The 27857-nt window shown below is 47.3% G+C and overlaps 9 protein-coding genes across 12 annotated transcripts; 5 read left to right on the top strand and 4 right to left on the bottom strand.

Moving 5' to 3' along the window:
- Positions 1-306: 306 nt before the first annotated feature.
- Positions 307-3039, bottom strand: FOXG_10677 (uncharacterized protein). The gene is made up of 3 exons (XM_018390142.1): positions 2243-3039; positions 1840-2192; positions 307-1786 (listed from the first exon to the last, which is right to left on the bottom strand). The coding sequence occupies exons 1-3, from the start codon at positions 2576-2578 to the stop codon at positions 1372-1374; spliced, it is 1104 nt and encodes a 367-aa protein (XP_018248535.1). The 5' UTR covers positions 2579-3039; the 3' UTR covers positions 307-1371.
- Positions 3040-3460: 421 nt separating this feature from the next.
- FOXG_10676 (uncharacterized protein) lies at positions 3461-4973 on the top strand. Its single transcript, XM_018390141.1, has 2 exons — positions 3461-4793; positions 4889-4973. The coding sequence occupies exon 1, from the start codon at positions 3784-3786 to the stop codon at positions 4624-4626; it is 843 nt and encodes a 280-aa protein (XP_018248534.1). The 5' UTR covers positions 3461-3783; the 3' UTR covers positions 4627-4793; positions 4889-4973.
- Positions 4613-10983, bottom strand: FOXG_10675 (ATPase). Of its 3 annotated transcripts, XM_018390139.1 has the most exons (6): positions 10348-10983; positions 8821-10179; positions 7733-8772; positions 6756-7682; positions 5656-6708; positions 4613-5602 (listed from the first exon to the last, which is right to left on the bottom strand). In XM_018390139.1, the coding sequence occupies exons 2-6, from the start codon at positions 9527-9529 to the stop codon at positions 4829-4831; spliced, it is 4503 nt and encodes a 1500-aa protein (XP_018248532.1). In that variant the 5' UTR covers positions 9530-10179; positions 10348-10983; the 3' UTR covers positions 4613-4828. The 3 variants fall into 3 exon arrangements, with proteins under 3 accessions (XP_018248532.1, XP_018248531.1, XP_018248533.1); XM_018390138.1 differs by having other exon boundaries at positions 8821-10983; XM_018390140.1 differs by having other exon boundaries at positions 7733-10179.
- FOXG_10674 (uncharacterized protein) lies at positions 9995-11936 on the top strand. Its single transcript, XM_018390137.1, has 2 exons — positions 9995-10307; positions 10358-11936. Exons 1-2 carry the CDS (start codon positions 10134-10136, stop codon positions 10598-10600), a joined length of 417 nt encoding a protein of 138 aa, XP_018248530.1. The 5' UTR covers positions 9995-10133; the 3' UTR covers positions 10601-11936.
- A 201-nt stretch (positions 11937-12137) lies between these two features.
- On the bottom strand, positions 12138-14467 carry FOXG_10673 (uncharacterized protein). 2 transcript variants are annotated; one of them, XM_018390136.1, is made up of 3 exons: positions 13885-14467; positions 12981-13830; positions 12138-12913 (listed from the first exon to the last, which is right to left on the bottom strand). In XM_018390136.1, exons 1-3 carry the CDS (start codon positions 14295-14297, stop codon positions 12734-12736), a joined length of 1443 nt encoding a protein of 480 aa, XP_018248529.1. In that variant the 5' UTR covers positions 14298-14467; the 3' UTR covers positions 12138-12733. The 2 variants fall into 2 exon arrangements, with proteins under 2 accessions (XP_018248529.1, XP_018248528.1); XM_018390135.1 differs by having other exon boundaries at positions 12138-13830.
- Positions 14468-16016: 1549 nt separating this feature from the next.
- On the top strand, positions 16017-16136 carry FOXG_20348 (uncharacterized protein; the record flags this gene model as incomplete). Its single annotated transcript, XM_018400630.1, has 1 exon — positions 16017-16136. One exon carries the CDS (start codon positions 16017-16019, stop codon positions 16134-16136), a length of 120 nt encoding a protein of 39 aa, XP_018248527.1.
- A 595-nt stretch (positions 16137-16731) lies between these two features.
- Positions 16732-17763, top strand: FOXG_10672 (uncharacterized protein). Its single transcript, XM_018390134.1, has one exon. The coding sequence runs from the start codon at positions 16934-16936 to the stop codon at positions 17528-17530; it is 597 nt and encodes a 198-aa protein (XP_018248526.1). The 5' UTR covers positions 16732-16933; the 3' UTR covers positions 17531-17763.
- A 3050-nt stretch (positions 17764-20813) lies between these two features.
- On the bottom strand, positions 20814-23633 carry FOXG_10671 (uncharacterized protein; the record flags this gene model as incomplete). Its single annotated transcript, XM_018390133.1, has 2 exons — positions 20814-21836; positions 21897-23633. The coding sequence occupies 2 exons, from the start codon at positions 23631-23633 to the stop codon at positions 20814-20816; spliced, it is 2760 nt and encodes a 919-aa protein (XP_018248525.1).
- A 505-nt stretch (positions 23634-24138) lies between these two features.
- FOXG_10670 (uncharacterized protein) lies at positions 24139-27537 on the top strand. Its single transcript, XM_018390132.1, has 2 exons — positions 24139-24353; positions 24407-27537. The coding sequence occupies exons 1-2, from the start codon at positions 24220-24222 to the stop codon at positions 27399-27401; spliced, it is 3129 nt and encodes a 1042-aa protein (XP_018248524.1). The 5' UTR covers positions 24139-24219; the 3' UTR covers positions 27402-27537.
- Positions 27538-27857: the final 320 nt, after the last annotated feature.

Raw genomic sequence — 27857 nt, 5'->3', positions numbered from 1 at the left:
AGCGATGCTGACATGGTGTCCTACTTCTCGAGTGAGGCAACGCCACCCAGCCAATGAGTGTCTATCCCTGCATCTGTAGGATTCTCAGCTCATGACCAAACAAGTAGCTGAATTAACGTTTCTCCAACTTCTCAGTTATCAATCTGCATTTTCAGGCTGTCAAGTGGCACAGCAGTAATGCTGACCCGATCACGGCTTACGTGGACAGCCGTTCGCCCTGTCGGATTCCGCCTTGCTTACCTATATACATGGATTATTTGTCGTTTCGGAACAAGAGCCAATGGGAAGGATTATGCCTCACGAGGCTCTGGAGGCGTCATCAGTAAGCATCATATCATAAAACCTTCCTAATACGGAATACGGTGAAAAGCCCTTCACTTTTGTTCCGGAGAATTTATTCCGAACAGTAACCATGAGCAGTCAGAGTTGCGGCTTCTGGTATCACGGTTGTTATGTACTGCACTTTGGACATCCTTTTCAAACCCCTTGTTTCTTGTATCTGCAACTCAGCCAACACGTTGGTCAGACTCAGTCAGGTGTGATATCGTGCATATGAGGGAGCCATCAGGCTTGGCTTCGTATGCGACGCGCAACCTGGGACATAGATAACAAGGCACAGTATCTCGCGAGTACTCATCTTGATTGTTGCTTCTCATCATTCAAGCTTTTCAGAGCTATACCGACGACAATTCACTTCTCGGCGATATAGACAATAGCCACATCTGTCTATTACCTTTTATTCGGCTTGCGCAGCTGCCGGCAATTTCTTCCCCTCCTATCTCATCAGCCAGCTTTTGCCGTTTCAAACAGACTTCACATAAAACTCACAATGTGCGTCTGGATCATGAACACCAACCACTTTTTATGTGGTCACTCAACCCTAACCCGCGCGTTCTCAATGAAGACCGGGTGCTGGTTCACCTGTAACGTCATTACCGCCGAGGTTGTAGGGCAGGGCGTTCACAACTGGTCAAAGCCTTGTACTTCCTGCATCTCAGCTGGGACTTACTGGAAGAGGGGAACTAGATGGTACCATAGAGCCTGATCAAATCTATGGGGTAGGCCAACAAGGCCTTTCTACAGATATGTATCTTCAAGTCGACGATGGCCTCGAGAAAGAATAAACTGCTGGGCAGTCATTTCGTGGCAGCCTTGGGAGCTTCGATAGGCAGAGCGTGTCTTGGTTACGGAAGCTCAAGCTAACCGAGGCTCTTGGGTTATAACGAAAATATGGTGTTCAGGATTTGCATGTGTCGGAGTACTATGGGAGGGTCGCGTTATCGGAAAGGGTGGCTAGTCAATGTTTCTATTTGAACACCTTCGTGAACTCTTGTAAATAGCTGTTGTAGTTTCTGGAACAGCGGATAATTGTCATGATCTAAGTATATCATCAGTGCTACCATTATGGCGTGATGGTTCCTTGTCCAAGTCCCCAAAAGCAGCCTCATCCACTGAAGGCTCCTTTCTAAAACTCTTATGATGGGGATCCTCATGCTCTAAGCTGTTGAGCTGATAACTGTGAGAAGGCCTGCCCCTCCAGTTCCCGCTGGATTTCGAAGGGTTCTCTCCTTGAGGCTTCGACCTCGCTGTGAGACCGAGAAAGGTCAAGACTCTGGGAAGGTATGTTCTGAGGAACGGCTTCAGCCGCATCAGGTTATTGCATACAATGCCCATGTTGAGTTCGACCAGGGACCATACGCCGGCTTCGGCTTGTTTCCGGGTGAAGTCGGGGTTGGTGGCCATGATGTGGACGTAAGGGGCTCGGACGATGGATGCGATCAGAACCCTGCAGCTTCAGTTAGCATGTCTCTGTATCGTAGTCAAACTGTAGATACGTACGCAGATCCAATAGAAAGAATACAGCCGACGACAACCTTTTGGCGAAATGGTATTTGAAGATTATGTAACGTGGGAAGCGGGAGAATGATGATCGACAAATCGGTCGCGATGTTCAAGACGACCTGGGAGATGGCTAGATTGTTTAAGCAGACACCCGATCCAACGTCTTTTGGATTGCAAGGCCCTGAGAGTAGGACGGTGAAGGTGATGGTATATATTAACAACGCGATTGCAATGACGTAGACCGAGATCTGATAGCCTCGCGCCGGGCTGATGCGATAAAGAACGGAGAGAATCGAGAGCTTCGTCAGGGTCGGACTCCACATGTACGTTAACGTCGTCGGAGAGAGGTACTGTCATTGTCAGCAAAGAACGACTGTATCCAGGAGATTAGTTCACGTACCTTGTTATACTGAACCATATCCGCAAGAGAGACGTCCCAAGCATGCGATCCCCATCCGTACTTCATCATGAAGCAAACCGAGATAAAGTAGCCCAACGCCGTTCCCCACGCGAGCGTGATGAGCACGACATCGAGTTCCCATTCCTTAACGACCAGCGCACTTGTGGCATATCGAAGAGCGAGAGAGACCGTGGCGAGAAAGTACGTGACTGCAAAGACCGTGATTGTCGCGAGTTGCACGTCGGAGAGCGGCCTGTCAAAATTGGACTCCTGCCCAATTGGCGGCGGTACAACGGACGTGTTGTAGATATTCACCCCAGGATCGAGAGTAGCCATGACGCCGAAGACTTTAACTCAAGCCAAAATGTATTGAGAGAAGCGGGAAGGAGATCACATTTACAGCTGGCTGAAGGGCTCAGCTGGATTTGATGTGATGTTGCATTGTAAGGATTTTTCGTAAAGCCAAGCCGATGCGACAATGTAGAGTTCTCAAGCCCCTGGAAAGCAGGGCCGTTAGTGCCAAGCCAGCACAAATCAGACGGCAATTTCTGAAGGATACATCGGCATTAGAATGGACGTGTTCATGATGAGTGACTCCTGAATAAGCTGTTGCATTTCTGGTATCATGCACCATCCCTAGCGAGTTGCACCCTGTATGGGGTTAGGTTAACGGCGATCAGTGTCAGGATCTGGCCACCTGTGAACCCAATATCAACCCAATATTCCCGCGGGATAAATTTTGCTTCAGAGAAATTTCGCAACCATTCTAGTAGAGGATTCTTGCTAAAGGCATTATTGGAATGTCGTAGAATGGTTCTTTCTTTGTCCAAGTCTTGTCTAGTTGACAACCGCATCAGAGCTAATGATCTGACTATACAAGAACCCTGGTTGACAAGAGAAACATGCAGAATGTGGCATGAGTTGTATTTCCTGAGCTGGTGACGAAGGAACTAGCGTAAACTTTATATCTCGGACGATGAAACATGTTCCACTGACGAAATGGCGGATGTAACTCCCGGCCAGATTTTACAAGGGTGAACCAACGGTTTTCTTACAACGGACCAGGCCTCCAACTGGACGGGAAACCCACCTAGCAAGGAGCTGATACGAACAGCTACAAGCGAGTAGTGCCTTGCAGATAAGCTTGCTATAAGCGGGTTGCAATGAGGACCCGACAAGGGTATATAATCCACGTTACTGGCTGATGCAACAAAAAAGCAACACCACTTTTTCTCCCCGTATCCTCCTTTTAAACAATTGATCACGATGTTTAACTCCCTTGTCACGGGATCTCAAGCCCGAGGGGTAATTTCGACAGTGAAAAGCCGCTGCCGTTAACGCCGGACGAGGTTACTTCTGAGTGGCTATCTGAAGCTCTTGGCGTTGCGGTGAAGGACTTCAAGATCAGTTCTGTTATACACGGCACTTCGTCCAAAGTCTTTGTGGACCTCATTTTTGGCGATGGTGTTGAAACGGAGATTCCTAGTAGGGTTGTCCTGAAGGGGGGGTTTAATCCGGTAATTCGTGAGACGGTTCCTCAGATGTTACCAACTTATCGTCGCGAGGCTGAGTTTTACTATCATGTCGCTCCACAGACGACGATGCTTCTTCCCAAGATCTGGTTCGCAGGTACAGATACAGTCAACGGGCAAGGCATCTTCATCATGTCAGATGTATCAAGCGAAGCTACTTTCGGCACTCCCCTGGAACCATGGGCACCTGAGCGTGTTGGAGAAGCCCTAAAGCAACTCGCCAGTCTGCACGCAAAGACATGGAATACTAAGGAAGAAGAATATCCTTGGCTCTTTGGAAAAGACGGATCAAAGCTGGAGAACCCTGTTCGAAACATTATCCTTGCGCTTCTGGAGCCTGCGCCATGGGGAGCACGTTTTGACGAAAAGGTTCGGCCGCCTGTTGCGAAGGAGCTCCTTGACCCTGATCGCGTACGCAAGGCTTTTCAGGCCCTTTGGAAACATGCAGATGCGGATCAGAAGTATTACTCACTGATTCATGGCGATGACCATGTCGGCAATACACTGATTGCGAATGATGGCACTCCTGGGTTTATCGATTGGCAGGGTCTGCAGTATGGACCGTCGGTTCTTGACTTGGCTTACTTCCTCACGGGTGCTCTAACTGTTGAGGATAGACGGAAACATGAAGCAAGTCTGGTTGATACGTATTTGGAGGCTTTGCATAAAGAGGGAGGGCCGAAGTTGACAAGGGAGGATCTGTGGGATGATTACCGACGATATAGTATGCAAGGCTTCCTATGGGCTATGACTCCTCAGACTATGCAGCCAGATGAGGTGGTATTCGCCATGGCAGAGAGATACTCTGCTTGTATTGTCGACCATGGAACTCTTGAGCTGCTTGGAGTTTAAGATAGCAGTTATGGGACACCGAGAATTGAAGAATATTTAGTTCTGTTCGCATTGAATTGTGCGAGAAGCTTAAGATGGACACGGGACGGTGATGACTAGCGATTATGACAAGCGCGCTATCAATTAAGCTTCAAATAGTAATGGCATGATATACAGAACCAAGAAAAGTGATCCTCCCATTATTGCCTGTCTCATAATCTCTTCACTCCTTCTTCTCCTTCTTCCCCTTCTTATTCTTCGGGACTCTAACAAGCCAATACAGCGCCAAAGCCGCAAAAACATTAAAGATGATATAAACCCACATCAACCCAAAATTCCTCCACCGCTCATCATAACGCGACTGAACCCTCGCTAAAAACACATTACTATCCCCAATAGTACAATACGTACATGTACTATTACTGCTCTTATCCACAAGATAACCTCCCGCGCTCTTGATATACGCCTGCATATACTCGCCACACGTCTGACCCTCCGGCGGTGGAAAAACAACATATTCGTTCTGCGCACAGACAGCTTCTGTATTCGCCACAGCGGTGGACAATATGGCGGATATGAGGTATGTAAAGGGACTGACGCGATACATCCAGATCCAGAATTTGGGGAAACTGTTCGGTGGTGCGAGAACACCGCAGAATATGAGACACATCATAAAGAGCAGGTTGGCGATATTTCCTCCTGTTTCGGCTGAGCTGCACCCTGCGATTATGAAATCGGTGAAGGTGCAGGTGAAGAGCATGAAGACGAGGAAGAGCAAGAACATTAGGGCGCCGCGCTCAGCTACTGCATCGGTGGGTTCGGCGTTGCGGTATAGACCGATGGGGTAGTACCAGCAAAAGTACATAATCGCAGCCATGAGGGTGTTCCATGGGATTTCGACGATGATTTGACTCAGGATGAAGACCTGCCAGCTGTAGGTTTTGGAGGGTCGTTCTCGGACTTCGTACAAATCTCGTTGAATGACAAAGTGCGGCATCTAAACAGTCAGTCTTGCTCAAGTTAGAACAAATTCGAGGGACTTTGGCTTACCTGTTGCTGCGTGAGCTGTCCAAAGACAGTCAACACTTGAAAAATTGCAAACATCTGATTCTGCAGTCCAAGCGCCGTGTTGGGCGCCTGATAAAACGAAAAGCCAATGAACAATGCGACGAGCGTACACAGCGCTGCCTTCGAGTATATATACGAAGGCGTTCTCCAGTACTGCTCAAAAACTCGTGTCGTCACATACTTCAACTGCGTCGTAAACGTAGCAGCAAACTCATCGTACAAATGCGGATCTTCATCCTGACTCTTCTCAACCCTATGATGAGATAGTTCCTGCAAGTGTTGTTGCACAGCAGCGAATTCGGAGGAATCTTTCCAGATCTGCGGCCAGTCGAGATTCGTTTCGGAACCGGGTGCTGCGCCGATTACCTCCAGCATCCATTCTGCGGGGTTTGCTTCGGGCGGGCATGGCTCTGCGCCGTGGGCTTCGAAATAGCGAGTCATTGTGCGGGAATGTTCACCAACGTCTCCGAAATATACTGTTTTTCCTCCGCTGGCTAGGAAGAGTAGGCGGTCGAAGCGCTGGAAGAGCATGGCTGATGGTTGGTGGATGGTGCAGAGGATAGCTTGTCCGCTACGAGCCAGCTTTTCCAGTAGGTCTAGAATGGCCCATGAAGTCTGTGAGTCCAATCCCGACGTAGGTTCATCAACGAATAATAAAACTGGCGGTTTTGCTGCGAGTTCAACACCGATTGTTAATCGTTTCCGTTGTTCTACATTCAAGCCCTCGCCTAAAACACCAACGACTGCCTCAGAATAGTCCTGCATGTCGAGCATCTTGATGACTTCATCAACGTATGCGATCTTCTGTTTTACCGGTATGTGTTTTGGCTGACGCATTATGGCGGAGAAGTTGAGGGCTTCGCGGACTGTTGTTGTGGATAGGTGCAGGTCTTGTTGCTGGACGTAGCCTGTTTTGCGTTGGAAGGAGGCGTCGCGGAGTTTGTCGTCGACGAGGATGTCGCCATGGATAACGCCCATGCTTGTGCGGTCTGCGAGACAGTCAAGGAGGGTTGTTTTACCGGCTCCTGAAACGCCCTGGGTTTGTTAGTGTTGAAAATGGTGGGAGTAGAAGGGGGATGTACCATTAGAGCTGTCATTGTACCGGGCTTGACCCATCCGGCTACGTTATCAAGAATACGCCTGTTTTCACTCTTGATTTTGATGTCGTAGCACACGTTGTTCCAGTGGAAGACACTCGTTGACTTGAAGTTTGACGGCTGTCCTTCTCCGTAGCCTTCTTTCTCAGTAATAGCCACGCGACCTGCTGGGCTGGACTCTGCATCAACTCTGTTCTTTGCAAGTCTGTGTCCCCGACGGAAAACAAGAACTTCTCCTTTTGACTTCTTTGCGCTGACGGTTTCGGCGAAGAACATGTATGTCGCAAGGAAAAGAAGCGTAAAAGCGATGACGATACCAACATTTCGCCACTTGTGCGCATGGTAGTATGAGAAGGACAAGTTGATATACCTGTCCCCTGAAACCATAGGTTCACCCTGTACAGCCCCAACAGTCGAGCAAACGCGATTCTCAGGCGCTGCATCAGGATACGTAGGAATGAACAAGTTGCACTCAAACTTGCGGTTATGAAACTCATTCACCATAAGTGATTCGAACGCATACGCAAGCGGATTGACGTAGTTGATCCATCGGCACCAACCAAGCATATAGTCAATCTGGATAACAAAGCCCGTGAAAGTAACTAACGCGAGGATGAGAAGAGCAGCGGGGACCATAGCTTGAGAGAGTGTTCGAGACGCAGAAGCAATCGTTCTGAAAATCATGGACATGCAGAGCGTGACGAGGAATGTGATGAAAAGAAAGAAGAAAAATGGGCCCGGTTCTCTGCGGAGGTTGGTCATGAAGTAGAGTGTTAGATTGTATGTGAAGGCGTTGAGGATCTTGTAGGGCATATCGCAGAGCATAGAAGCCACTGCTTCAGACGATGGATGATATAGGGCGTAGCGATCATGCTTCTCGACGATAGGTCGTTGAGCATACAATGTAAGAATCTGGAACTGTTAGTCCAAAGCCGTGGATATGATGGAGATATCAGGTTTACCTCAAGAGCACTAGAAAACGCATTCGAAAGACAAGCCAAGAAAAGCAAAGCACCCCTCTGAAAAAAGCTCGCGGTCGTCTGATCGATATTATAGAACACACTCCCCACAATTAGCGCCATGATGAAATTCCCAAACAACTGCGTAAGCGTTATAGTCGGATCTGTAACCAAGCGTTTGAAGCCCCGCCAGACACAGAGCTTCGTTTGCTGCCAGTAGCTCAACGTATAAGGACTCTTCTTTCGTTGGTTCTTAGCCTGCGCTGCGCGTCGATTCGCTCTAAACTCTTCTGCTTCAGGTCCATTGATCGGAAAGTCGCGTTTATACTCTTCGATTTCTCGTTGGAGAAGGGCATTGGCTTGGGAGGCTTTCCACGCTGCCGCGAATTCATCTGGTGTCCTTGGTGCACGGTCTTCGAACCCTTTTCGAATAATTCGCTCCTGCGGACTCGTCATCGACGTCAGGAAATCCGGCACCGTCTGTCTCGCAGGACACTCAAAACCTAGATCAACAAAATACTGCTTCGCCATCTTGGTTCCCCCAAAGAAAATCTGCCTTCCCTCATACAACACAACAACCTTATCAAAGATATCGTAAGCAGCCTGCGGGGCCTGATATATCGACACCAGAGCCGCCGTATCAGACATCTGCGTCTGCAGCCTCAACGTCTTACAAAACTCAACCGCATTTGCTGAATCAAGGCCCCGTGTGCTATTATCCCAGCACTGCAGCGGTGCGCCGCTGAGGGAGGCTTCGGCGATGGTGACGCGTTTGCGCTCGCCGCCGGATACGCCGCGGACGTACTCGTTTCCGACTTTTGTGTTTACCGTGTGGCTTATGCCGAACATGGCCATTACCACGTCGCGGGAGTGCGAGATGAAGGTCTCACGGTCGATGCCGCCGGGGATAGAGCGTGGGGCGCGGGCGTGGGCGGCGAAGTCGAGGGTGTCGCCGACTGTGAGGTGGGGGAAGTGGACGTCTACTTCTGCGGTGTAGATTGCTTCTCCGCGATGGCGGGTGTGCATCTCATGGGCCGTTATGCCTGATGATGTTCAGCCAGTCCAAAACCCCTTTATGCCTATTGACTTACCCCTGTAGTTAAAGTATGCATCATCGTTGATGTAAATACCACTTGTCTCACCGGAAATGGTCTTGAGATATGTAGAGCAGCCAGAGCCAGGCGGACCTAATACCACCAACATCTCTCCGTTCTTGACAACACCATCAAAGTCTCGAATGATGTCGATCCTAGTCTTTCCATACCCCATCAGCTGTCGTGGAAGTGAAGCGGCGTCAAGCCAGATATTGGCCACGTTCTTCTGATAATCTGTGGGCTGGCCATATCCAAACACGTTCAAGTTCTGATAGCAAACACCAGCTTTGCGATTAGTGAAGCCAGTTTCACTGTGCAATTTCGAAATAGCCTTTGCCCAAGCCAACGCTCTGAACTTGTCACTTCTGGGATTCAGGGGGCTGTTTTCATCTGCTGTAAAGGGATTGCCACTGATAGCAGACATTTGACTCTGGTTGGTGTATTGGCGTGCCAAGTCGCGGACAATGCTGTGTCTGCGCTCGAGTTCCGAGTCTTCTTCATCTTCTGTGGTGGATTTGGCTGGTGTTTCGTCCTGGGAGGCCATGTGGTCTTGAGAATAGTTGGTAGGAGTTGTGTCTGAACTTGGATTCACAGGGGCTTGAGTGTCATGAGTTGAGGTAGTAGTCTGATTATTTGTCGTCACATTTTCCAGTCCAGGTAGTGGTGCTGGCTGGACGGAGGCACCGCCCATATAAGTTGATGCCATGATTGATTTGCTTGACCTGTGTATCTTCTTGAGTACTATGAGATATGTTGATTACTTGCTTCTTGATAGAGATAGTATAAGTCGAGAGTTTTGATATTCAGAAATCTAGAGATTGAGTACAAGCGACTTGCATGCGAGTGGACTCATAATGATCTGATGCCCAATACGCTTCAGCCTCTCATATCAACACAATTTCCAATAAGACAAAACTGAAACGAATTGCTGGAAATAAAGCTTCAGTATCGTGATGATGAACACATAAACCTCCTTTTAAGTCGGCCAAGCGGACTCTTGACAGACTGCGTCTCCCGAATCGCATGTTCACCAAAATTACCCGCATCTCCAAGTTCCAATATCCCGGTATGCCACCCCTCGCCTCGGGAAGTTGTGGAGAGTTCTCGGGATGCGTCTCGAGCCCGACTGCCCGAGTGTGGCACCCCATTTTCCGACATGGATTTGTTGCATGATCTGCTACCCAATCGTCTTCACCCTAGTCCTTGAGGGTCAGAGTTTGGGCTATATGCTTTTAAAGTCGACATCGACATCTCATGAGATGCGAGTTGAGATATTGTAAAAAGATAATTATCGTAAAATTTATACGAAAATGTCGAGTCCTGTTTCTCATAGGGATGAGTCTACGGACTTGAGCCCTACAGTTACAAACACGTCAGTGGATTCGGAGCCGAAGAAGACGGGCAAGAGAGTGCTCTCATGTTTGCTCTGCCAACAGAGGAAAAAGAAATGCGATCGGAAGAGTCCGTGTTCAAATTGCATAAGGGTAAACCGCTCTAAAAAGTCCTAATGATTCAAATACTGACAGCTTGATAGCTCAAAACAGTCTGCACTCCAAGTTTACCAGCTCCGCCAAGGAAGCGCAGACGTCCGAATCAAGATCTTCTGGAAAGGCTTGCGAGATGCGAAGAACTCCTCAGGCATTGTACTTGCATAAGACTTCCAACACCAGAGCATAGTCCGCCAAATCAACGCGAAGAATCACCTCTGAGTTTACACGACGGTGATGATTTGAAAAGGAAGAGAAGCAGAGAGCCGTCGCCTACAGAAGCAGAGTGATGGACACCTGGAGTCGTTCTCTCGTGCGAATAAGTTCTCGAAGAAAATATGGATGGTCGGTCGGTTTGTTGTTTGACATTGAAGTCTTCCTGGCATGAAGCTTCACATTTCTTGAGACCCGGTTTCTTGCAATTGGGGCTTTGACTTCATGGGAGTTGAGGTCTTTCTTTGGGGATGGACCTTTTGGCAGACATTGGTGGATGACTTGCCTGCATTTATGACGATACCCAGTTCATTTCTTTCAATGTCTCAGTTCCTGAGCTACAAAATAATCACTTTACACGATCCCTCTTTATACAAGACGACCAGATACTTATACAATCACCATCCAAACCTAGTCGTTCAAACACGCGGCAGCTCGCGTTTAGAATAGCGAAACCGAAATGCGAAAACGTAAAAAACCTGGGGCCTTTGAGTTACTCGGACAGATCTGACCCTCCATCAGCAAAGCCATTACAGGGGTGAGTTACAGGGATCACCCACTGAAAACCAATCATTTGGCAGCCCGCTTTTCAAGGGTTGCAGGTGACCAATTGACCTCAGGAGATCAGGCCAACCATAGCGTTGTCTTGACAGAATTGGTGGCGTGAGCTTAAAGTCAGTGGTCTGAGTGGTCTACGGGGTTTGCAAGTGTCCGCTTCCCGAATAGCTTCAGATTGGATGCTGCGTATGGGGGTTAGGCGATGGGTGAGGTGGTATTTGCTCACCATTAAGTGAGACTGACTCAGAATATGTTGACACGAAGACAGGTATGAAAGGTGATTCTACAATCTAGATAATTCGTCAATCTTGAATGCCTGCCATTGTATTGATAACTTGCGCCCAGCCGGAGAATAACACAAGACGATACACCTGGATCAACAATTGACATATTTCCAAGCGAGGCGGCTATACGGATATACGCAAATAGAAATGCTTATTTCGATCCCGTCGATCCATTTCTTTAACGGCTAAATATCCACCTCCACAATGTCACATCACCAACAACACACCACTTCGAGAATCCTACGGACGGAGTGTCTCTCAAGCCCGTACTTCCGGCCAATACCCCAGATTTCAGAATTGGAAGATGGTCTAATACTCGTCGGGCCTATTTACCGATAAGATTTTGATGATGTGGAATGACATAATCTGCTGCGAGGTCGAAGACGACATGTTGTTTAGCTCGAGGTTGACGTTTATGTTCCCTGTTGGTTCGTGTCGCAGCCGTAGTGATTTCGTTACAGTAACTCCTATCTTGGACCTCGTATCGGTATCTGTAGCTTGATAAATAGATATTTGAATGATCAAGTCATGGTATTGGAGGATACATTCAGTCAATTACAGTCAGTTCTGCCAGACAGCGACGAGAACCTGAGCGTCTGGAAGACACCGCGCGATACATTATCGAACCTAATGGCTATAGCTATTGCTACAGCACTCTTTTGTAGTTCTCTTCATCTCAAAACTCCATCATAAACGGGTTTGTTATGCGTGTGCTGAATAAGAGCTGTCTAGAGGCGTAAGCGAAGTACTGTTTAATGTACAAATCTTAAACATACAGTTAAGTTAAATCATAAATATTTATACACTAAGTTCCTTACAGGCTACAAGCATATTTTCATTGCTAGTGTTAGAAACCTTTCCTCTTAATCTCTGTATAGTCATCTTCACAATATTAACTCCTATTCCTCCTTTTCTCTTCTCTATTAAACCTGTCCCTATCTCTCTCACCAATCCTATTTAAGCGACGTGATGAAGACACGGTCTTCTTTTTCTTTTTCTTTTTATTACTCTGCTCTTTTTCATTTCCCTCCAGACCATCAGCAAGAGCCGATGTGACGTGAGGTGGTGATCCATCTGTTTCAGTAAATCCGCGCTCACTTTGCTCTGTTTCACGTTTCAGTGCATTGAGCTCAGGTAGAATCAGCCATTGTTTAGCATTCTCGATAAGTTCGAGAAGTCTGGGGTTTATATTTGGCGGTGATCCTGCGTTGGTTTCGGTGGAATCGGTGCTTTTGCTGCGCTGGCTTTGTTTGGCTTTGGGGCGTGATCGTCTGGCAATGTTTCGACTCCGAGGCCTCATGTCATCGTCGGGTATATATCCTGAATCATAGGGTTCATATTTAAAATCGCCCACGTTCTTGGCTGGCCTTATTCTGACTCTTCGTAGCTCATCCAAGACCTTGGCGGCCTGCCTGTGACCGCGATCGATTTCAATATCGACTGGGCTCTTTTGGAGAATCGAATCTTCAATGTTTGGGGCTTTGGAACTCCCCATAGGGCTACCGTCGAGTAGCTCATCCGAAGGTATACGAGAATCGGGGCTAGTCTCTGTCATATCATGATGGTGTTTTGTGTCAACACCCTTCCTCTTACTAGGCGTTATTCGTACACGAACCCCAGGACGACGCTTACCACTGGGACCACTATGGCCTTTTAAGGCGTCGAAGTACTCTATGTCTAAGGAGTCGTGCGATTTGGAAGAGAGCAGATGACGGGCCATTGACAGTCCAGCGGACAGACTGTTGCTATTACGATACATCGTTTGTGCCAGTCGACCCGTCAGTGCCTCTTCATGTTGAGTTTCGTCTTGTCTTATTTCAGTCACTGCTTCCTTAGTTGTAGTTTGATGCCACCGCCGGATTCCAGGCATCCGATTTTGTGGACTCTTATCTCTGGACTCAGGAGACATGTCGGATTCTCTCAAATGGTCAGTCATCCCTCGCATATCTATCGGTTTGGCAGTTTCAGAAGTTTCGAGGCTTCCAGCGCTAGCTGACCCTTCGTCCGCAGTTATCGGCATGAACTGCAGACCTGCTAGGTCCGAGTACGACTTGGGGGGCATATGTGATGGCATCGAAGCAGTTTGTTGACTCGGTTCCGAGGTCAAGTCAATAAGGTCCTCAACTGGCTCCACGATCCCGCCGTTGGGTTCCCGGGCGGGGGTGTCAATCCTTCTCCGAGGTGGTAGCTCTCGACCGCGTTTGGCTTGTGCTTGAGCAAGAGCTCGACGATAGGCCCGTGTGTTGATGAGTTCGTAGTCGAAGTCAAACTCAGTTGTACTCAGCTTGCTCTCTCGATTCTCCCAGTCCGCATAGATGCTGTCGACTGTTTCATTGTCAAGCGAGTCAAGAATCGTATCACGGCAACTCCAGTAGGTCGGTATGAGAGCCGTTATATCCTCTTTCGCAACTGTCAAAGCACTCTGTTTCTTGGCGACCAGTGCCTGAACTTCTCGTACCGAGCTCCTTTGGCAATGCAGTTAGTTAGTTTCACATTGGATCTCTGGGGTTTAGGCTTACAGGCTCAGAAGTTGAAGCAACAACAAGATACTTTCTCGTTTGCGATCAAGTCGCCCGAGCAGTTTTTTCATATCGTCTTCCTTCCATAATACCATGAATCGAGCTTTCCAGTCACTCCGATTAAAGAGCAGCTCAAACTCCTGCTTGATGCACGCCAAAGTCGCGCGACAGCCCTTGACTGCAATTGAGAAAACCTCTTCAACCTTGTATCGCGAGATTGCTTCTTGATTGTCCTGCAAGGCGTCCTCAACACCCTGGAGTGCTCCCTGAATTAATCGAGCCTCTTCGGCTAGATCTGAGAGCGAGTCGGCCGCGTCGGCGATCGTGCCAACGATCTTTTTGACTTCAATCGTGCATTTGAAGACAGCGGCGGCCAGCGCGACTGAGGCGCTGGTGATGCTAAGAGGATCCATTCAACACCTGGGACCCTCCGTCAGGGTTTGAAACAGATAAGTGTGGTCTTGTCAAGTCAAGCTCGCCGGAGTTTCCGAGAAAATTGCCCATCAGATGCAGTTGGAGGCCTGTTGAGTGCTGACTGTGTGTGTTCGGTTTCAACCTCAAAAGTGGCTGTGCATCAGAAAGCAAAATGAGGGGCTCTTAGGCATTGGATAAGAATGGATGTCTAGCGAGTCACGGGAATTCTTGCATTTCTAGCCAATAAATTCTAAGTGATGCTGAGCGACGACGTAAGACGACAGCCTGATTTGATACGTATCGTCTGCAGTGGGCAATGGTAACAAGTCACAAGCACAACACTATGAAATCAAGCAGACTGACTATATTGAACGGTCGGGATATATACTGAAGCCGTCTTGTGAATAGGGTCGTTATTAGCTACCTGCGCTTACTAGGGGCCTATCTCCCCTACACTGTTGACCATAACCCAATTCCTTGTCAACCCCTTGCACCCTCGCCGTTGAACCAATCAGGCAGGTAAAATCGGGCCCGAAGCTGTCTAATCTCCAAAAAACAACTTTCGTTACATTAGACATCAAAGACTATGGATAGATCTTATTTGACAGTCACATCATTTGCATTCACGTCATTTGCATTCACGAAATTCCTACCTCTGGAGCTCCTCACAAACATATCGATGATGGTGTCGGAGCTGAAATCATTCCTGCTAGGAGCGACAGGCCCGGCTGGCTGCTCAACGCGCCTTGTTAGATGTAGGAGGTAATTTTGTACTCCCGACCTATCTGTTAATGATTGTTATGCGATTTCCAATACTGGCTTGACACTTGAGATCAAAACTGCGTACGGAGACTCCACTCTTTCACAACTATTTCTCGAGATCAGCGGAGTCTGCAAAGGCTTGCTTACCAGGTATGAGAAGAAAATGAGCGCAAGTCACATGGGGAAAAGGGATTGCTGTGTCTTGCCTATGAAACGCCAGAGATTGGACGCGCGTTGTGGAGACAAAGATGCCCAACAGCTCTAAGATTATGCGTTTTCTTAGCAGCTCACAGTTCTAGTTCCACCACGGAGTCTTTCTAGTAGAGTCCCTTTTGACAACATGACAAGTTGATATGTAGAGAAGCCTCCATCCATGATGCAATTCCTATATCAGCTCTCTTGTCGATGATGTACGCTTGTTTTGCCGCCGCCCAACGCTGGTGACCTCTTCATGTGATCTGCCCGACGCAGTATGGCCGGGCAGGGTAGAAAATTCATATCTTAATAGCTAAAACTATTATTGAGAATGTAGGAAAGGATAAAGACACTATGGTATGTTCATTTTCACAATGACTGCGGATGAACCTGCTGAGCTCTACCTTGCTTGCAACCACCACAGGCACTTGTATCAGGCTATTGACAATATAGACGTCAACCAGACACTCAGGCACTGTGTCTCAGCGGTGTCGAAACCCGACGTTGCGACAGTATCGCTCGGCTATCTTATCGCGTGGTTGGTTCTGATATAAAGAGCGGAGAGCTGACAACCCAGCATGGAGCTATTGGCTCTTGGCAATTCAGTTTGACCAATTGAAGCTATCCGATGATACACAACCATCAAGGGTAAGGAAAACCAATTCCGCACTTTTCCCCGAGTCTTCCGCTGCTGGAACCCAAGATCCTGGTAAGGCCGACAGAGCGAGCCAACGAGCCAATGGCACATCGCTACGACCTTCATGGTTCCCCTGATTGTTGGTGGTCATACAGTGCGGTGTCAACAGCGGCCGACCTCTGATTCAAACGCACACCAAGATTACTGGGACGAAGAGAAGTTCAAATTGTTGTCGGAGGATTAATTGGGTACTGTACACGGGGCTATAAAGTCGCTGCGATCCAGCCCAGGTTCGCTTAGAAAAGTGGCTTTGGACTATTGAAAGCCTTGGGCGACTGTCAACTCTAAACGAACCTCCTCATTCTCATCTTACACGGCCAAGCGGTTAACAGAATTGTGAATATGGGCGAGCTTTGAACCATATACACAATATTGAGTATCTAGAAATATCTGAAGTTCTATGGAGGGTGCTGCTGAATGTTCTGTCAGATCTGCATTCGGAGTACCCCAGATCTTGGCGATCATCTCTGTGTTCCAAAAGCCCTTTCAATTCATGGTTACACCTGTTGTGGACTGGACGACAGCCTACCAAGTGTCCCAGAAACAACACATGTTCTGCCCGGCTAAAAGCCGTTAGTGTATCAGTTGTGGCTTTTACTCCTGATAATTTGGTGCCTATCTTTACCCCAACCAGGAGCTGACCAGGTCCAATGGGATACCATGCTGATATCTCCGATTGTTGAAGCCAAGGATAAAAGCAAAATTAGCAGCAAACAACGTAGCAGCCAAGAAAAAACTATTGAAAAATCATGCGGATGGGTCAATAGTCTAATTCAGCCTTTCAGCTCTCGGAAGTCGGTGGGAGTCGCTCCGGATCGTACGGTCAAGTCTCTGAACGGATGCGAGGATGCCTGAGCGATGTGAAAATAATCAAAAGTCCATAATATCTATATAAACCATCACAGCAGCCAGCTTTTACGGTGCTGCATCCTCCCAAACAACTCCCCAGATAACCACATAACTACCATAACCACCATCACTATGCGCTTCTCAACCGTCATTGCTACTGCCCTCGCGGCTTTCTCCAATGCCTCCCCTTGCCTTGCGGGTGCACCTGAGCCCGTCATCTGCGGCGGAAACGGTTACGTCGGTGCCACGAATACCCCTTGGTACAAGAAGTCCCAGGCCGAGGGCACCATCGAGGGCTGCTTCAACTCCTGCACTGGCGGCTGCAAGGCCATCAGCTTCGACACCCAATACAAGACGTGCTACTTTTACACCGCCGAAGTTTCCAAGATGCGCCTCTACCAGGTCACCAACTCGCCCATGACATTCCACTACTTCGACCGAGCTTGCGTCGCGGACGCTGTAGGAAAGACCTGTGGCGCCACTGGCTACGTCGGAGCCACGAATACCCCCTGGTACAAGAAGTCGCAAGCTGAGGGTAACATGAAGAACTGCCTCGATGCCTGCCGTGGTGGATGCAAGGCTGTCAGCTTCGACGTCAAGTACAAGACCTGCTACTTCTATACTGCCGAGGTCTCGAAGATGCAGCTTTACACTGTTTCTTCGCCCATGAGCTTCTACTACTTCGACCGAGCCTGTGGCCATGAAGTTACTGAGATTGTCAATGTCTAATTTAGTCATGTTACCGTTGACAGTTGCCCTCAACTCTTGTCTTTCATTCTAGTGTTGGGGGCGTGTTCAATACGCTGTTGGCGAGGGCTACGAAGCTACGTGCTACAATACTGCCAGCAAGCGATGTTGGTTATATGGGGTTTACGTTCAATGTAAAATAATTTTGATAACGACAAGTTAGATAGTTATATTTACTAAACTCATAATGAGATAGCAATATATGTGTGAAAAAGCTCTGAGGCTTTGTAAGTAGTAGATGTTAAACTATTATGCAGCTCAAGGCTATTATTGAATCACGATTTATACTTGTCCAAAGGGCTCTTACGCGATGTGCACCTATGGCGCGCGCAGGTCGCTAGCGACTCTGGCGCGGTGTATCTGAATCTGAGGTTCCAGCGCTAGTGTGGTGACTTTGCACTAACGGAGGGATGATATACCAATATGAAGCCCAAATCTGACGAGTCAAAATCTGGAGATTTCGAGCCGCCAGAGATAGGTGCTGACGAAGATATTCTAGAAAAAGATGGTCAAGGAAGAAGTGACGAGTCCAATAACGAGATTGCGAGCTAGAGTATCTGGAACTTGGTGTATTATAGGCTATAGCTAAGTGAATGGAGTTTCTTTGCTATTAGGAGACGGCCTAGAACCGACCGCCGTTCGTCCGAAATGCGAAGGGAGGTAAGGTGCAGCGCAGGTAGTCACAGTGCAGACCGAACCGAGCAGACTATGAGACAACTGGCAACAAAAGTGCAACCAACTAACAGAAGTTGCTGATAAGACTCCTCAAGAGCCTTGACCCCAATAGTTATGATCTATTTCAGCTACCTGCGCCGTAGGGTGGTCCCACTCTAAATACACTATCTTATTTTGGTCCTTCTATATAGAGCCTTGGCTCCAGCCAATTGCAGGAGCCGATCGGTGATCTGGGGCTTCATAATAGGTACATCACGGACTTGAGAAGCGACAGAATCAGTCGCTAAGGGAATTTTGAGGATGAAGGTTACAATGAGTCCAATGGGCAGTACTCTTCCAGCCTTCGGATAATTGAGCTACCAACTCCAAGACTCCTTTCCCTACAATGCTAATCGGCATTACACAAATGTACTAAGTGGAACGAAGGTTGTTGCTGTCATTGTTGAAAAAGCAGATTCAGGAGTATACAGACGAAAGCAAGAAGCGATCTAAGAGTTAATTAAATTTGAAGCGAATAGTAACCTCTGTTGTAGGTCCTCGATTACAACTCGACAACAATAAGAGGACTGGTTTGCTCAGGGACTGTTTGGCTGACAAGGACGATTCCAGTGCTTGACGCTCACGCGGCAGCATGTGAATGATCATGGACGATGCTTCGAAAGGGAGTGATACGGCAAATACGAATGAGAGAAGTTTGATATGAGTAAGAAGCCAAATATAACCTGCTTCAAGGTTGTAAATAGTGGTTGTCTTATATGCAAAGTGCCGTGTGATGTATACTCGGGCTAAGAAGCGGTGAATGGTGAGAGAGGAAGCAGTCTCAGCGCAACCAGTGGCGATCGGATATCTCTTTTGAGTCTGTCTCTAGTGACTAACTTTAACCTGGATGCTTTAGCTGCCAAAGACTAGTGCATGTTTGTATGAGTCTCTAGGCCTCGCTTATCGTTAGACCTGTACTTATGACTGTGGATACTCTTGGGACATTGGGATATGAAGTTTATGACATAATATCGTATCCGCTACGAGTCTTGCTTGAACGCTCATAGTAGCATACTTACAGCCTGGCTTTAACTAAAACGTGTGAGATAACTGGATATAAATGTATAGCGGTCAGCGTGGTGTTCTGGAGGATAAGGATGAATTATTCGAAGCCATGTATCCCGTTATCCGCATGAATCTTGTCACAGCCTGGAGAAGCATCTACGTCGTCGAACAGCACGTCAGCCATATCAACAGGCTTAGTGAGGATGAGTCAAACAATCTTCTTGATTGGTTTCTGCAGCTTGTCATAGAATCATCACCTGTACGTTCGAAGCCGGCGGCAGAACGCCAACGATGCCGCGATATGGGATAATAGGTAATAGCTGAGCTATCTTCCATCTTTCTCTCTTGTAATGCTAGCTAATGAACATACCAGGGACTTAGGAAGAACAATCTACGGGAATGCACTCTGTCACAGTGCCAAAGAACCATAAACATAGTCTAGTTCCAGGGACCTTGGGGTCAGATCTAGACTTTTGCCCATATCCTCAAGCGTGGTAAAATGCGGCCAGGACTTGGCAGTGATAAAGACTTCGAATCTCGAAACTCCATACTTGTGAATCCCTGGTGATCAGCCTGCAGTAAAATTAATCACTATCTAGGATGCTACGAGACTGGCAGCGTTGTCTTACTCCATATTCCCAAGTGGGATCCAGGTGTCTATACCTGGCCTTTAAGGCGATAGAAGCAGCGTCGGCGCACCAATTTGGGTTTTCTGTCAGGTGGAATGGTTTCAGTCGAGCTACTGTAAGATGTTGGCTATAAAGTGGATAGACATCCTTGATTGCCTGCTGCTAACGTTCCAAAGCCAACCGAAGGTACTTAGATAAACCATCTGTTGGCTACTGTCATGGGAAATGATATCGGAAGGGTCATATTGAACGCAAAGGTGATAATGGAAAAGCTACAGATGCAAAATTTCGGCACATTGGAGCAATCCAGCACTTCTTTTATAGTAGTTCAACTAATTATAGGCATTTGGCCCCCAAGGAAGAATCTACAAGAGCTGGCACAGGGCATGAGGGTGTCATCGCCAACTGGCTACTCTGGAGGGTAAATATGTTATTAATTTATGATATCCTAGCTCTTATTAATAATCCAAAGGTAAATAAGAAAAAGAATTTAATAATACAAAGCTTGAAAAATATTTTTAATATTAAACTAAAATGTATTTAAAAGATATTTAATATATACTATTCTACTTTATTTATATACATTTTAAATTTTAATATTTCTTTTATAATAATTAAAACGATTAAGCTTATCTTCTTAAGACTTAAGGATTTTAATATATCCCTAATAATACTATTATAGGGCCCTTATCCTTATTAAATTAAATATATAACTCTAAAAATTAGAAGGCTAGCTCTTGAAAGACTTGCGCACTTATAGCCTTATATTATTATTAACTCACGGGGCCAAACTGAACTTCCAAGAATGGAAATTCCAGTATTCCCAAGGCAGCCAGTTGGATATGAGGATTTCCCCGTATATCTGTCCATTAGCAGGGCATGCTGTTCGACAAATTAGGAAACATTAATTATATAGTCTATAAATCCGAGCTTTCAAATCTCGAACCGCTAGTCATGACCCTTTTCAGCTTGCTCAAGAAGCCTTTAGGTTGACGTGCAGTAACGACGTCAGTCTGACTCCGCTTTACACCAACAGTTGTTGGGGTTTTACCAGGGAATCCGTCGACACACCAGCTTTGAGCGTCGTCTAATTGCACTCCTGCGACCTTTTCCCTCTTGAACCTCTCATATCTGCTCAATATAGGATCATACCCGTGCGCCTCTTGAGACCCCGTCTGCCACGGGGGAATCTCGGAAGCGCCTATAGCGAGCCGCGAAACCTCTATACGGCGAATTATCTTGCAGGTGAGAAGTGGCTTATTTCTACCAGATAGGGGACAACGGTCCTCGCTGTCACATATCTTGACCAAGAGTCCAATCTCGCCTTGCACTTCGACAGGCCGTGGCCGGGAAAGAATAATGCCAATCTTCAGAGGCTTTCCCGAGTCAATGTCTTTTCTTAGCTCCAGTGCAATGGGGTGTAGGTCGTGATTCCCATTATCTAAAGGAGCTGAGATGTCGTTTAACTGGCTTCTCCTCCTCGCGGCGGAGACTTGGTACCATTCGTCGAGTCCCCTGCCAACAGAGAATTTGAAAGAGCTCCTGTTGCTAGTTGAGATTATATCACAGAGCTTATCTCGGGTGGGGTAGAGACAAAACCCTGGAAGCTGAACGACTAGTCCCTTGGAGGTCAGTTTAGTAGGATGCTTTGGGTTGTCCAAGGGGAACGGATATGCTTCCACTTCGCCGGACATCCATGTGAAAGGAGCCCATCTAAACCCTTCCGAAGACAGTCTTTTTCCAGGTAAGAAGATAATTCCAGGAGGGATTGACTGTCCGAAATCATCGTCTTTGCCAACTGTTTCCCAGAACCTTTCCATTAGTCTCTCGCGATCTTCCTCCCGGGATGTAGAAAGCACTGAGCTTTCATCGTCTTGTGGAATGGGGATATCAAGCAAGCTAGATAGTGCCAATGTCTCTTCCCCTGGGTTTCTAGTGGTCTGTTTCAAGAGATTATCAGTAAGAATCAATGATATCTATCCACTGTGTAGTAGACTCACCCGATATCGTACCGCTCTCCATGCACTCGCTATCAGCAAAGCACGCTCGGAAGTGCTTTTCCGTGCCAGGGTCTTTTTTGGCCCCGTTCTCATTAAGTTGTGTTCCACCTTGACCCTCATAATATCTGTCATCGAGCTCCTCAGTACTTCTTGGCCATTGGTTTCTGTCCAGACATTGTTTAGATTCGGAGGCTTTTTGTTATATACGTCGTGGCCCCCGAGTGCAAGGTGCAATTGGTCGCTTACAAAAGCCTCCTGGAGTGTCCAAAGTCGCATCATCCAGCCACTGGCCAGTATCTCGGCACCAATATTACGACAGTTGTGGTCAAATGCCCTTCCATGCATCATGAGGTAGCGATCAAGAATGATACAATGCTGCGCATTGTTGAATATGTGGTGAATGAGCCCAATGGCCTTCCGTTTCAACTGAGCATGTCTTGTCTCACCCGTACCGCGCTGCGGGATGGCAAATGTATCGAGCCAAAAGAGGTAAGATTCTTGCTCGCCAAAAACCTGTTTCAGCAAATTTCCAATAGCTCTTAACTGACAGACGTGGATCTCCCGTTTGTTCCTGTTTCCTAGTCCCTGTGACCAGACATGAGATATTGTCGCATAGGGTGTCCCGGCTTTCCATTTCTCTACTTTGAGCTTAAGATCCTTGGTTTCCTTATCCTCGAGTATCCGTATCAATGGAAAGACGCCAGTTCTCGGATGGTCACTTCGTTCAAGGACGTCCAAAATCTCATCTTCGTTTGGCCCAATCATACCGCAGTCCTTGTTGTCTACAGAGTCAGTGGCACTACAAGCCAGGGAATGTGATGGCCTGTATTCCCGGATGGGATATCTGCTACTGTCGAGAGGACTGTCTGAAGCCTCGATAAATTTGCATTTTGAAGAGGTGCAACGTTGCGAATGTTGATAGTTATGATGGCGATTATGACGGTTATTTTCATGCGCCAATACCGTCACATATAATAGGGTCGCGTTCCGACCGAGCTGCCCTTTGACTGTTGCTTGTGATCTTGGGCACCACTCATCATTGAACATCATTCTGGACACATATGCTGGCGGTCCCCAACCTCCCCCATCGTCGAGTTCCCAGCCTGGAAGGTTGACTTTGCAGGTCCTCATCATTCTTGTGAGGACAGCAGAAAGCGTCTCCCCTAAGATCATTATACACAGGTTTCGCTCTTCAGAAAGCTCATTTGCCCGATTCCCTTTCTCATATCTCTTCGTGTGTTGTGGCACAAGCATAAATGGTGAGTTTTCAGCCAGGTTTGCCAAGACTACTTGCTTGGCGAGCTCCAATATCTGGTTTGCTTCAAGAAATCTCATAATGGCGGCTCCTGGATCCCTTTTGTGTAAGTCGTGCATGTGCTTGTGCCATTCGTTCAACGCCCCAGGAAGTGTACTTGTATCGAGTTTACCATCGGAAACAAGCTTCTCGTAGTCTAAGAACGGCTCCTCTTGCTTACGAACAACACAGTAGATGAGTTGGAAAAAAAGCCAAGCCTGATCAAATGCAGGGCGGTCAAGAATGACGCAGCTGGTGCGTTTTCCAGACGGATGTAGCCTGTAATTTTCATCGATCCGATATCCATGTTTCTTCGGAAAACTGACGAAGTTGTCGTACGTCCACAGTTGCTTGGTAGTACAGCAGTGATTGAGGGTGTCGAAATATCCCACTGTGACTGTTCTCAACCATTTACTATCATAAACGTGGCGTAAGTGTTGCATAGCTACCAATTGTGTAACAGCAACTAGGGTACCAAAAGTGAATACACTCCCCCTTTGAAACGAACGGTAAGCGCGCGAGACTTGAAATTCAGTGTTTGATGGAGGATCGTAAGGATGAAAACGAGTAATTGGAAAAATAACTAAATCCAGACTTGGGATATTTGGGGAGAGTGCGCAATTGCGTGGACTTTTCAACCTCTCATTTTCCTCAGCCTGATTCACAATAACCGCGCGTGGCTTGCTTTCTATGTGATAGGGTTGTTCAGCTGTGCATATCCTAGCAGCCACCAAATAAGCCAAGACATTTTGTATCCAATCAAACACTTGAGCCAAAAGATAACAATGCGGACACGTACTGTGCGAGGTCTGCATTAAAGGTACCAAAATTTCTCTTACGCTATGAGGCTGACTCGGCCAGTGATTTCTCCCTCCCCCACCTGAGTAGCCGGGGCGTATTTTCAGCTCTCATGTCATAGGACAGCTGATCAAACGTCAGCCATCCTCACAAAAACAACTCATCGTAGTACAATCTTACATCTCCAGTCCATCACCACCAACCTCTACGAGCTCCCTTACATATACAACTATGGAACAGCTGAGATCGTTCTACAAAAGACGCCGCCGTGGGCCTTATCATATAAAAGCACCACATGGATTCACGGCCAGTACTACTCGCGTCCGCAAACCTGTTACATACGGCAATAACAAACGTGTTATTGAGTGAGTTTGATTCAGCCCGAGTCTTGATGTACGCTTGTCCTCATTCTCTATAGAGTTCTCCTCGTCCATTCTGCAGTAGAACCTACTCTGCTTTCCTGCCTAGACGTAGCCGACAAGATCCTGCGAGGTTTCTCATTCCCCTACCGCTTGACAGAAGTCAGTTTTAGTCAAAGCGAGGCATACCAAGACGGCAGAGCCTCATTTGACGAAACGGTTACCCGACTACAAGGTTTCATCGAGTCACCCCGGTCAAGGAATTCTCGGAAAACCGAACCTCCCTATCTTATGATTCTTGCAGATACTCCAGGATCAGAGTTGGTGAAGGGTGTCTCAATACACTGTTCCTCTGGAATTCCAGCCAACACAAACCTCATCCTACTTTTTCAAGACAGCGAACAATCAAACGCAGGTCACCCGATCAATAAGCATACAAGGCAACAGGTCAGCACACGAATCAAAACGATTAATGACTTGTTTGACGAAATGATTCTCAAACACATCAACCCTGAGTTGAACTCCATGGTCTGGGCAACAAGTCGCCAGCGAGGGTTCGTTGACGATGAATCTCCGGACAATGATTTACTGAGCCTGCTGCGAGGGCCCTTTGAAGTAGTTCTTCGTCGTTTGTATGATGCCTTGAGGATCCCATTCACCCTGCAATTCCTTCCGGTAGGATCTACAGACTCTACAACATACTTTACACAAGCAAAGCGATACGAAGATGTCCTTAAGGCATCAATGCCTCCAAAGACATCAGTATTTCAAACGAAGCCGGGGAACAAATCAGGCTTGCAGAAGGCGGAATTCACGTCAAATATACCAAGAGAGAGTTCGGGCAAGGCGAGATGGGAGGATCTAAGAGACCAGGCTGAATCGCGCCTTGAAAGCGGAGACAACAAACACGCCCTTGCAATGTTCCAAGAATGTCTAAGAATGGATATCCCATACAATACAGCTGTTTGGGAAATCAAATCGGGTCTGGCTTTCGCTCGCATGATGCTAGGACAATATGTCCAAGCAGAGAACGATCTGCACCAGCTGCGAGATGACCTCAGTGGGTTTGATAACCAATTCCTGAAACCGAGCATAACAAACACTCACGGCGCTATCTTGCTTAACCATGCCCTTGCGTTGTTTCGAACTGGCAATTACAATGAAATGAAGAGATGTTTAAATGAGATAATACTCCCTAATGAGCATATGCCACTGCTTTCTAAACAACCCCAAGAGCAACTAAAACATTGCAAGCTTTCAGCTTCTGTTTGCCGACTGCGAGCTCTGGTAATAACTCATCAAGGATTTCTTTATTCCCCCAGGGTAAGAGAGGAGCTGAATGCTGCGGATAAATGGTGCGAGAAGCTTGACAACCTGAAGACTGAGACACCCAATGAAGTTAACACTGTGGATGAATGGTGCGAGGTGTTGGCATACATCCAGCCATCTGAGGGTATCAGGATCTCTAATATCCTCAACAAATCTCGAATTAACGTTCTTCGAGGATATTATCGTCACGCACTGTCAGTTCTAGAACCAGCCTTGAGTGATGCAATAGTCAAGATAGGAGAGACTAATCTCCTAACCATTGAAGTTGCACTACTCAGTTCCTTTCTTCAAGTTGAGACGGGCCAAGTTGGTCGCGGAAGGATCTCGTGTGAGCGATGCGTGGAAGTGATAGAGGAAGCGTTTGGAAATGAGCACCCTCTGGCACTAGAGGCGGAGTACATCTTGATTTCTGCGGCACAGCAAGAAGGAATGTTCATACTTGCACTGGACGATTCTGCCTCTTTATGCCGACGTGCCGAGGCCAGTGTTGACTTGGGCCATAACCACCCTTCAGCTCTCAAATACAAGACCCAGCTGGGGACGCTACATATCGAATGCGGCAATTATTTGACCGCTAAGACTGTTCTGACTGAAGTCAAGGAGAATGGACTAAGTCTCTGGGGGGCCGACCATCCTGAGGCGTTGAGGGTCCGGTCTCAACTTGCTCTGGCTCAATATCACTTAGGAGAGCTGGAATCAGCCGAAAGTGATATTTTTTCTGCACTGTACTGCCAGCTTCAAACATATCTACGCTATCAGAGCGACAAGCTTTGGCCGAAACACGATTCGAACTGCGGTATTAGATCCTTCTTGAGGGAAGCTCCATTGTTACAGGGCATTGCAGACGCCTTTGCCGCATCGGACTCAGGAGCCGCACCTCATCCTGATATCTTGTACACTTTGTTCACGTGTGGAAAGATCCTGACAAGGCAGCCCCTTTCGGATCTAGACCTGGCACTCAGGATTTTGGGGCTGGTACGTGACGCTGGAAAGAAAAGTCTCGGACGTTTTCACTCGTTGCCTCTCATGGCTTGTCTCTCCATCGGAGAAGTCCATTCAACAACAGGAATGATGAAGCCAGATGAAATAGAACGCCGGGACCTTTATAGGAAGGCCATTTCGTGTTTCACTACTGTCATCGGTCATGAGGCTGCATTGTCGGGCTCTACCGAGACAGCTGGTAAGGAAAAGGAAAAGGAAGATCAACCTGACCAGTCGGTGCCTCTAGATAGTGACCATCCTATCATTCTACATGCGAGGCAAGAATTATTGTTAACAAAGCTACTTGCTTCCGAGTTTGAAAAGGACACGATATGGTCTCTGGACTACAGTGACGAGCTCAAAGCCATCTTGGCTGCTCAGCAGAGTCGCCCGGGCCGTAGTCATCGCCAGACGGTCAAAACCTTGATAACAGCCTTGACTCTTGAGTTATGCCTCGAAAGGCCTTCAACTGAGACTGTAACTGAAATTAAAGATGAGATTCTTTGGACTATCGAGCAAACGGATGCCGAGCACCAAAGGTTTTTGGAATGTTTGCTGTTGCGGGAAAGGTTAGCAGGGATTCTGGCAAGTCGCCAAGACTTGTTTAGAAAGGATTACAATCACGTAATCGGGTTTATGAACAGGCAGATAAGGGAGGCTGAAGCATTGAAGGATAGATCAGTGAAAAAGGCTGTAGGAAGGGTCAAGGACCGAATATCTCTCATGATGCGCAGTAGTGATTAGACTCAGGAGGCCATTTACTAATGACTCAAACAGGTTTTCAGACATTTTTTCATACTTCTTTTACCTAGTTTCTCTTCAAACCGGGTCCTCCACGGATTATGTGGTGTTAGGCAAGCTTAGGAGTTGAGAAGGCGGATACATTGCATTATGCATGACTCGCAATGGCCTCATCTGGCAGCTAATACTAATATTAACCATCCAGAGTGGATGAAGTTTTCGCAAAATACCGGTGTACAGCCAGCCACCATTCACATACATAATATTTTCCAAAGCTGTTATCATATGATTGTCAACGAGACCAAAGTGTACAAGGTAAATGAGGTTTCATTTCTGGCCCTTTAATTGGCCATTTGCAAGTCGTGTGACGCGCTTGCGCCCCAAGCCTGCTGAGGAAAAAGGTACATGGGCGTACAAAGGAGACACTGTGCATCAGGCTCGGCAACCAAACGCCGAGCC

The sequence above is a fragment of the Fusarium oxysporum genome, chromosome 7 (genome assembly GCF_000149955.1).
Source record: "Fusarium oxysporum f. sp. lycopersici 4287 chromosome 7, whole genome shotgun sequence".
Lineage (NCBI taxonomy): Eukaryota > Fungi > Ascomycota > Sordariomycetes > Hypocreales > Nectriaceae > Fusarium > Fusarium oxysporum.
This window is presented reverse-complemented; position numbering and strand designations above follow the sequence as displayed.